This window comes from Cervus elaphus, chromosome 1 (assembly GCF_910594005.1).
Source record: "Cervus elaphus chromosome 1, mCerEla1.1, whole genome shotgun sequence".
NCBI lineage: Eukaryota > Metazoa > Chordata > Mammalia > Artiodactyla > Cervidae > Cervus > Cervus elaphus.
The window spans coordinates 57,643,120-57,653,660 of NC_057815.1; the positions used below are offsets into that span (position 1 = coordinate 57,643,120).

The 10,541-nt window shown below is 38.6% G+C and overlaps 1 protein-coding gene across 1 annotated transcript; it reads left to right on the forward strand.

Annotated features, from left to right (window-relative positions):
• Positions 1–457: 457 nt before the first annotated feature.
• LOC122692053 (olfactory receptor 10A3-like) lies at positions 458–1,402 on the forward strand. Its single transcript, XM_043899268.1, has one exon. The coding sequence runs from the start codon at positions 458–460 to the stop codon at positions 1,400–1,402; it is 945 nt and encodes a 314-aa protein (XP_043755203.1).
• Positions 1,403–10,541: the final 9,139 nt, after the last annotated feature.

A 10,541-nucleotide genomic window follows, 5' to 3' on the forward strand; every position in this document is an offset into this window, starting at 1 on the left:
TTAGTAATTTAATATTTTTCCAGATGTTTTTTGTTATTTGTTTATTTGAAATACTTAATTTAATAGTTCGTATATAAACATGAAATTGAAAAGACCAAAGATGCATACATCAATGTATTATCACAGACAATAGATTCTAAATAATATAATGTCTGTGTATATTTTAAGGAAAAGATTAATTTTCCACCTAGCAAAAAATTACTAATGAACATCTGCTGTTATTTTCTACTTTTGAAACAAGATTTCTGAGCCAAAATGCTTCACTTCTTTATTTGTGTTTGGAAGAGTCCCCATTCCAGTATATTAGCCATTCTCAAAATTGCCAACTTGATTTGCCAGAATGAACTCATCATTGTATCGTCTGTCAAGAATATCATACTCGAACTCTCAGCTTTGGATTTTTACTTTATAATTTACACACATGGTCCATAAAAACAATACACACTTCTCTACTGAAATGAAAAGGGAAAATGAAAGCTCGGTGTTTGACTTCATCCTCTTGGGCTTTTCTAATTTTCCTCAACTCCAAGCGCAGCTTTTTGGAGTGTTCTTGGTTGATTATCTGGTGACTCTGCTGGGAAATGCCATCATTATAGTCGTCATATCTGTGGAACAGAGCCTCCACGTTCCCATGTATCTGTTTCTCCTGAACCTGTCTGTGGTGGAAGTGGGTTTCAGTGCAGTCATCATGCCTGAAATGCTGGTGGTCCTCTCCAGTGAAAAAACTAGGATCACTTTTTCAGGTTGTTTTGCACAGATGTATTTCATTCTTCTTTTTGGGGGGACCGAATGCTTTCTTCTGGGAGCAATGGCTTATGACCGATTTGCTGCAATCTGCCATCCTCTGAGCTACCCAGTGACTATGAACAAAAGGGTTTTCTTGAAATTAGTAATGTTCTCATGGATCTCATGGATCATGGTGGCTACTGCGCAGACCTCATGGGTTTTTAGTTTTCCCTTTTGTGGCCCCAGTGAAATTAATCATCTCTTCTGTGAGACTCCCCCAGTGTTAGAGCTTGCGTGTGCAAGCACCTTTTTGTTTGAGATCTATGCATTCACTGGCACCATTTTAATTATCATGGTTCCTTTCGTGTTGATACTCTTGTCTTACATTCGAATTCTCTTTGCCATCCTGAAGATGCCATCAACCACTGGGAGGCAAAAGGCCTTTTCCACCTGTGCCTCCCATCTCACATCTGTTACCCTCTTCTATGGCACAGCCAGTATGACTTACTTACAACCGAAATCTGGCTACTCCCCAGAAACCAAGAAGCTGATGTCCTTGGCTTACACGTTGCTCACACCTCTGCTGAATCCACTGATCTATAGCTTGCGAAACAGTGAGATGAAAAGAGCTTTGATGAAATTATGGAGAAGAAAAATGGACTTACATACATTCTGACTGTGCTGAGAAGGCTTGGGGTTTTTGGTCACTGCTCAACGGAACTCTAACTAAATTTAACAAGTGACCAAACATTCTGCATTTCTCAGCATGAACATATATAATTTGCTTAGTTTTTCGAGTTTGACAATACATTAGGAATTTCTCTCTTTTGATTGTTGTCATTGAGTTTTCATTGATAATGTTTTGATAACATGTAATACAACAGTTTATCTGTTTCTCTATTATAAATATCCAAGATATTACTGGATTATTGCTATTAAGGTGAAGGCTCAATAAACATCTAGTTCCATATGTTCATGGTTTTCCCTGGCGGCTCAGACAGTATTGAATCTGCCTGCAATGCAGGAGACCTGGGTTTGATCCCTGGGTCAGGAAGATCCCCTGGAGAAAGGAGTGGCAATCCGTCCAGTGTTCTTGCCTGGGAAATCCCAGGGACAGAGGAGTCTGTCAAACTACAGTCCATGGGGTCCCAAAGAGTTGGACATGACTGAGCGACTAACTCTTACACTTTCTCTCTCTTTCCATATGCTCATATGTACTGCTATTTTATTTCTCTATGACAGATTCCTCAAAGTGAGTCTGATGGATGTAATATGTGCTTATAAATTTTAATGGTTATGGCAGAATTACTTTTCAAATCATTGTAATTCTTCAAACTTATCCAAAGGCTCACTGTAATAGGGTAGAGCTTCAAGAGACCAAAAAATAGATGAGATTTTACATTCTGCAGTGAGAATCTTCCATAAATATGTAAATAAATTTAGCTGTTTGGGGGGAACCAAACTGTTCTACTTAAGGGTCTCACACAGATTATAATTCAAAACAGAATTTCTCTTGATATTTTCCCATAGTCACCCAATGTTGGGGACCAGAGAATTCCATGGGAACTTCCTGAAGTCTCATTTTGAGAGGGTAACAGGCAGGAAGGCCAGGGGTCTCCAAACAGAGGAAATAGGCTGCAAGTGCCAGACATTTTTATCTCTCTTAAGCGGCAGGAGGAAACAAGCCAGTGATATGTTTCTCCTTCTCTATACAAATTTAAAAGGAGGTTTCTCTTAAAATGCTGTGTTGCCATGACACCGGGTTTCACCTGAAGCTAACTATTCTCAAACCTTGAGTTAACCAATACATTTTTTTATGGAAATGTTTATCGTAAAGCTATGTTAATTTACCCCAGACTCTGTAAGTTCTGCCAAATGGCCTAACCTACTTACTCAGATATTGTTCCCCTAATCTATGTAAATGAAACTGTTTGTTTGGTAATCTGCCCTTCTACAAGATTCAAGTCAATCGTTTTATGGCCAGGGATGAATTATCTGGTGCCTTTCTAAATTCTACGACATTCCTTTCTTTTCATTAACAGACTGTGAGTGACTATATAACTTACAGCTAAAGACTAGGAGGTGGGTATTCTTTCTGCCCCCTTCTGATGCCTATGTCAGAAGCTTTCTCTATCTCCTTTATACTTTAACAAAACTTTATTACACAAAGCTCTGTGCGATCCAGCCTCGTCCCTGGCCCCGGATTGAATTCGTCTCCTCCGGAGGCCAAGAATCCTGGCGTCTTATCGTTCAGCAACAACCTTTCAATTTGATATTGTTAGTATCTTTCTTCACTTGTAGACCATAGTTTTTAGAGACTTTTGTTAAATTTCCCTTTATAGTCTCAGATTATAGACACTTTGTTTATCCATGTAGGATGGTTTTTTTTTTTTTTTCTTGTGGGAAACTAAATTGGACTGTGAAGAAAGCTGAGAGCCGAAGAATTTATGCTTTTGAACTGTGGTGTTGGAGAAGACTCTTGAGAGTTCCTTGGACTGCAGGAGATCCAACCAGTTCATCCTAAAGGAGATCAGTCCTGGGTGTTCATTGGAAGGACTGATGCTGAAGCTGAAACTCCAATATTTTGGCCACCTCATGCGAAGAGCTGACTCATTGGAAAAGACCTTGATATTGGGAGGGATTGGGGGCAGGAGGAGAAAGGGGTGACAGAGGATGAGATGGCTGGATGGCATCACCGACTTGATGGGCATGAGTTTGAGTAAACTCCAGGAGTTGGTGATGGTCAGGGAGGCCTAGCGTGCTGGGATTCATGGGGTCGCAAAGAGTTGGACACGACTGAGTGACTGAACTGAACTGAACTGACTTTGTGCATATTTTCTAAGGTCGTTGAGTTATATCATCAGTGGTTTGATTTTCCTCTGGATAATTTCTCATTTTGCAATATTTGGAGCATGTAATGCTTGCTTCCTCCTTTAATGTTGCTATTCGTACATACAGAGGGGAGTGCATTATTGAATCTATATCACAGGAGCTTCTGCTGTTTTTTTGTTTCTGCTCCATGGGTGATAATAAGCGATAAAAACTATTTCCATTGTCATTCAGCTGTGAGAAATAATTTGTGATTACTAGATCCTCTGCCAAAAAAGTGGAGTGTGAAACCGTGAAATTGGAATTTCATACACACAATAAAGAAATTTCATCATCCAATGGTTGTAACCAGTTTGAGTAACATTTGAATCTTGTATAATCTTCTTTTCAGTAAGGCATTAAACAGGCATTTGGAAGTCCTTTTAATCAAATGCTGTCTCTGAGTGAAGTTTCCTTCTCACAGCCCTTAGAGGGGCCAGTTAAATAAGGCCATTTAGGAAAAAAAAATCTCTGAAGCCTAAACCCAAGCCAAATATACAGCTTTGTTTTGATTTTTGTTCTTTTTTTTTTGGCATACACTTTCATTCATTGGCATATACTCATTCATTCATTCAATGAGTTTTTGTTAAGATGAGTTTTAATGAGACTGTGCCCGGGGAAATACAGTTTCTGACCTTGATGAATTTACAGTTTACTGGATGATCACTAACTTTGGAAGATCACAGAAGTCACATTTATCTCTGTCTCCATCCCAGGGGAGGAATAGAAGTTGATCTGGTAAGGGGCAAAGTTTGATCGCACATGTGATCATTTCAGAGTTACATTGTTTCTCCATTTGGTACCAACTGTGACAAAATACAGCTAGTTTATAATTCTACTCCAAAAAGTAGCAATTCAGGAAACACCAGCTTCAACCTCATGGCAGCTAGTAAGATTCTTGAAATCATGCTCTCCTGGCCTTGCAGGTGACACCAAAATTTCCAACCACAATCAGTGTGGAGAGGAAAAAGGTGAACTTTCAAAATGTAATTAGGATGTCTCTTCTTGCTTAAAATATCTCAGTGGGTTTCTGCGATATGTAGGAAATAAAATCTTAACATGGCTATGGAGCCCAGCTTGATTTGGTCCCTGCCCATTCTTTCTGTTAATTCATGCTACACTTCTGCCCACTCACACAGTCATCCACTCATCTACCCGTTTCTGGTGCAATGTCTGCTTTCAGTTTTATGAAGTCACTATCCCATTCTTGCCTGGAGCTGGTAAAAAAATGCCTTCCTTCTCATCTGATATGTTTTTCTCACTCCACTTTGCTACTGATTAATTCATATTCTTTCTTTATATTCCCCTTAAAATATGTTCTTCCCTTGAGATGACATCCTTGACTCCCCAAACCACAACTACCCTACCCACATTACTCACCTTTCGAATATCCTGTCCTTCCCCTCATAGTCCTTTATTAAATTTTATTTAATGCATCAAAATGGGATTTTCTTTTCCTCATGATAACTTGCACCTGGTTGCCAAGAGAACAGCCAGAAATGTCTATAAAGTGACACAGGTGAGGAAGAGCAGACATTCTTAGCTTAATTGGATTAATGTAAGACAAATGCTTCAAAGAAGTTAATCTTCACAGCATAAAATCTGTTTTTTTTTTTTTTCACGTTTTATTCTAAAGACAGACCCTCCTCATCTTCCTTACCTCTGAAGAGTTCCACTTGCCTTCCTTCCCCAACAGTGGGAAGCAGAGAAAACATGGAGAATGAAGAAAAGTACCTATATTGGGGTAACATCTTATGGGTGAGGGTCTAACAGGTCCCTCTGATGACCACAGGGTTGACTATGAGGTGTCCCCTGAGAGTCTAGCATGTGACCCACACACGTGGCTTAGAAACTTTAGAGGAGCTGCTGCTGAGTCTTTCCTCTTGGGGGCTTTGTATCACTTTGACATATGTAACTTGAAACTGTAGTAAAAGACAGGATTAATATTCTTTTTGCTTCTGAATTTACAGTTGCCTGGCTGATTTTAGATACATTTTGTAGATTCTACTTCTCTCATTTCCATTATAAAGATTTTATTAGCTTGAGTTTTCTTTATATAATTATTAATAAATGTGTGATCTCTTATTGTTTGGTTGCTACACTCCATAATACAAGCTTTCCAAGGGTAGTGACTATATGAATTTCTTCACCCCTGTGTTCCAATTGCTTCATACAGGGCCTGGGATAGAATAAGTGCTAAATAATACTTTTCTAACTAATAAGAAGATGGCAGTCTGAGGTAAGATGTTAGTCTCAAGTCCTAGAGCAGACCTAGAGGACGGGACAGGCACAAGAGTTAAGCAGGAGCTGGTAGTAGAACAGTCCCTGAGAGGAAATCTTAGGAGGGATCTGAGGGGAAGAGGGATCTGGATGGAAGAGATTGTTCAATAAACTGTTTTCTCAAAAATCCATGCCCAAGTTGCCTAGAATGCTCTGTTGTATTCAGCTCTTTCATGATGTAGTCCATGTCAATAAAATGATTGGATCAGGGGACTCACAAGATATTAGGAATCTCTTGACATGTTGGTATAGCCAGTTATAGGGGATGTTCACTTTTCTCTGACTTCAAATATGACACATCTGTCACAAGTTTCATTATCTCAGAACAAAGATCATCTTAAGTATCTCAGAGAGTATGTGATGTTTCAGTTCAGTTCAGTTCAGTCGCTCAGTCATGTCCAACTCTTTGCGACCCCATGGACTGCAGCATGCCCCGCCTCCCTGTCCATCGCCAACTCCCGGAGTTTACTCAAACTCATGTCCATTGAGTCGGTGATGCCATCCAACCATTTCATCCTCTGTCATCCCCTTCTCCTCCTGTCTTCAATCTTTCCCAGCATCAGGGTCTTTTCCAATGAGTCAGTTCTTCACATCAGGTGGCCAAAGTACTGGAGTTTCAGCTTCAACATCAGTCCTTCCAATGAATATTCAGGACTGATTTCCTTTAGGATGGACTGGTTGGATATCCTTTCTGTCCAAGAGACTCTCAAGAGTCTTCTCCAACACCACAGTTCAAAAGCATCAATTCTTCACCGCTCAGCTTTCTTTATAGTCCAACTCTCACATCCATACATGACTACTGGAAAAACCATAGCCTTGACTAGATGGACCTTTGTTGGCAAAATAACGTCTCTGCTTTTTTTTTTGTTTTTTGTTTTTTTAAATTAGTTGGAGGCTAATTACTTCACAACATTTCAGTGGGTTTTGTCATACATTGATATGAGTCAGCCATAGATTTACACGTATTCCCCATCCCGATCCCCCCTCCCACCTCCCTCTCCACCCGATTCCTCTGGGTCTTCCCAGTGCACCAGGCCCGAGCACTTGTCTCTGCTTTTTAACATGCTGTCTAGATTGATCATAAATGTGATGTTTGACTTCCCCTGTAATAAACATAACAAGCAGTAGTTTCACATCTTCTTGAATTCCTCTCCTTATGGGAACTGTTTGACTTTCAGAGTAGTCTGTGCACTATTCTAGCATTCAGGGGAGCCATCTACATTCTCTTTGGGTTCAAAGCTGGCTCCCCAGGCTGACAGTCAACTAAACATATGTGTTCAGAGACCTTGTTAGAGACCTATATCCTTCAGATACATACACACACACACACATACACACACACAAACACTCATGCATGCATATCAGCCATCACTTGGCTGTTGCCAACAGAAACTGGCTGAATCATTTAATATACTTGATTGGATGTTAATGTAGGACACAAGGATCATCACACTTCATGCCTACTCTATGTGTCCATCTACATGTATCAATCTTAGATCTCCTCACTGCCAAACTTCCTTTCTTTTCTTTCCAGTCCAAGGCAACAAACTCTCCTTCTCCAGTCTAATGTACAGTACTAGCCACCTGATCCAGTACCCTCAGGCTCCAGTACCATGGGTTTTCTGACCTCCATTGGTATAGGCCAGCTAGATCTTGCAGTTCCTTTGTGATACAGTCTCTTTTTTCATTATCTGGTCTAGTGTCTCTGACTGGGTTTATATGACTTAACTGTATTAATAGGCCTGGATTCCTAGAGCAGAGATGAAGGTAATTCATGATTATCTTCCTGAATCTACCTTATGTAGTCTTCTTGCTCTTAATGGGGAGGGATTGGCAAGTTCTCAATCATCAGAAGGTTCAGAGATATCTTGGAGGGAAAGTCCTTGGAGATATCTATCCAGATTTCCCATCCATATGTCAAACTCTTAGATTTTTTTCCAATTCCAACTCCAACCTTGGCACAACAGACATTTCTTGATTAAGCATTGAACTATCTTTGAAGTCTAGCCATTTAAAACCCTGGATTTGATTTAGCTTTTTCTGCTTGGCCACAGCAAGAGATGTGGGTTCTTGTGAAGTACTGAAAGACTCTTTGGCTCTCATACTTCGTTTTCTACGGTGATGATTACGGTCACCTTTTTGTTATCTATCTGCAGGGATCAAAGTAATATAGTAACAACTGTATAATTCTATTATTCTTTGATTTATCAACCCGTCTTCCTTCCTACCTTTCAATACCTGAATCATTTCACTATCCAGACATTTCCCACCAGGGCTACATTATTCCAGGTCACCATCTGAAAGCTTTTACTACTGAACTTCTCAGTTGTGCCAGGAGATGTCCATGTTTCACATAACAAAATGAATGGGAACTATAAGATCCATCAGATGGTAAGATTCAGTTACCAAATCCTATTTTATGGCCTCCTTTGGCTAACTTCTTTGAGTACTGTCTGTGTTCCCTGGCTTTTCTAGGTAGCAGATATTGAAATGGAGTTAGGAGTGCAAACATCTGGAAAATAAAAAAATGCTGAAACAAGACTGGGCAGGAATAAACCCCAACAGCCAAGGAGACCTGGAAAAGTCTTCTCACCCCAACAGGGAGCTCTGGATTGTCCACTGGAGTTATCCTCATGGATCAGAGATGGATAGATCCTTGTTCAATATTCAACTCTGGGAAAAGTGTGGTCTTGGCAATCCTGATCAACAAGAGCAAAGCTAGAGGAACCACACTTCCTGATTTCAAACTATATTACAAACTATAGTAATCAAAACAGTAGGGCATTGGCATAAAAAGACACATATACAAATAGAACACAATAAAGAATCCAGAAATAAACTCATGCATATGTCATCAATTAATTTTTAACAATGAACCAAGGATGCACAACAGGGACAGAATAGTTTCTTCAATAAATGATATTGGGAAAACTGGATGTTCACAAGCAAAATAATAAAATTGGACCCTCATCTTATACTAAACTCAAAAATCAACTCAGAATAGATTATAGATTTGAATGTAAGACCTGAAAGAAAAAGCTCCTGGAAGAAATTCTAAGGGATAATCTCTTTGATGTTGGTCTTGGCAATGATTTCTTGAATTTGACAACAAAAGGGAAAAAACAATAAAAGCAAAAATTAGCGAGAGGGACTATATCAAACTAAAAAACTGCACAGCAAAGGAATCATTCCATCAGCACAATGATAGGCAGTCTATGAAATGGGAGAAGCTATTTGCAAATTAGATATCTGGTAAAGGGTTAACATTCAAAACATATAAGGGGCTCACACAACTCAAAAGGAAAACACAACCAATCTGATTTAAAAAAAACGGGCAGAGGAAGTGAATAGACAATTTTCCCAAGTAGACATACAGATGACCAACAGGTACGTGAAAAGGTAGTCAGTATCACTAATCACAAGGGAACTACAAGTCAAAACCACAGTGGGATCACTACATACCTGTTACAATGGCTTTCATCAAAAGCAGGAGATAAGTGTTGGTGAGGATATGGAGAGGAAGGAACCCTTGAACACTGCTAGTGAGAATATAAATCAATGAATGACTGTCGAAAACAGTATGGAGATGCTCAAAGAAATTACACCTAATATTAACATATGACCCAGTAACTCCATTTCTGGGTAAATATTCTAAGGAAAGGAAATCACTGTCTTAAAGAGATAGCTGTCCCATGATCATTGCAGCACTGTTTACTTTAGCCAACACATTGAAACAACCTAAGTGTGTCTATCAATGGATGAACAGTTAAAGAAAATGTGGTATTTACATAAAAATACATGCACAATAGAACATTATTTAGCCATAAAAAAGGAAAACTTACCATTTGTGACAACATAGTGGACCTCAAACGCATTATGCTAGGTGGAGTAAATCAGAGAAAGGCAAATACTGTATGATCTCACTGCTATGTGGAATCTAAAATAACTAAACTTGGAGAAACAGAGAACAAATGGTGAGCAGCTGAGTTGAGGGGGAGTGGGGAAAATGGTAAATGAAAAAGTACAAACTTATAGGATAAATATTTCTGAGGAAGTAATATACAAGATGATGATGATAGTTAACAGCACTGTATTATATACCTATGAGTTGCTAAGAGAGTACATCTTGAAATTTCTCATCAGAAGAAAAAAAATTGTAACTATGTGAGGTGATTGATTAAACTAAATTTGCTGTGGTAATTATTCTGCAACATATACATGTATGAAAGCATTAAATTATGAACCTTAAACTAATACAATATTTTGTCAATTATTTCTTGATAAATTTAGATAAAACACAAAACAGCAAAAAAATTAAGTATATTGCTCATCACTGCTAAGGTAACATGCATAAAGGAAAGAAAGCATGGTTAATTGAACATACTAGGAAAGTGCAGCAAGGACTGAGTAAACCTAGATTCCTATACTAGTCCTGCTTGCCATGTTCTAGGTTTTTTATAATAATAATGACAACAACAATAATAAGTTTGGGTTTTATTAAGGGTAATTATTTTAACAATAATAATAATGAGTTTTAGGGTTTTTTGCTAATTGTTGTTTTGTAGTTTTATTCCAAAGTATATTGTGTGTATGACTATCAAATATTTGCATTTATTGATCTTTCCTCACTGACAAATAATCAATTTTGTAAAGATCCCAGAGATATT

Bases quoted from the DNA above. Each gene is read 5' to 3' on its own strand.
- LOC122692053 (XM_043899268.1), top strand. From the start codon at position 458: ATGAAAAGGGAAAATGAAAGCTCGGTGTTTGACTTCATCCTCTTGGGC.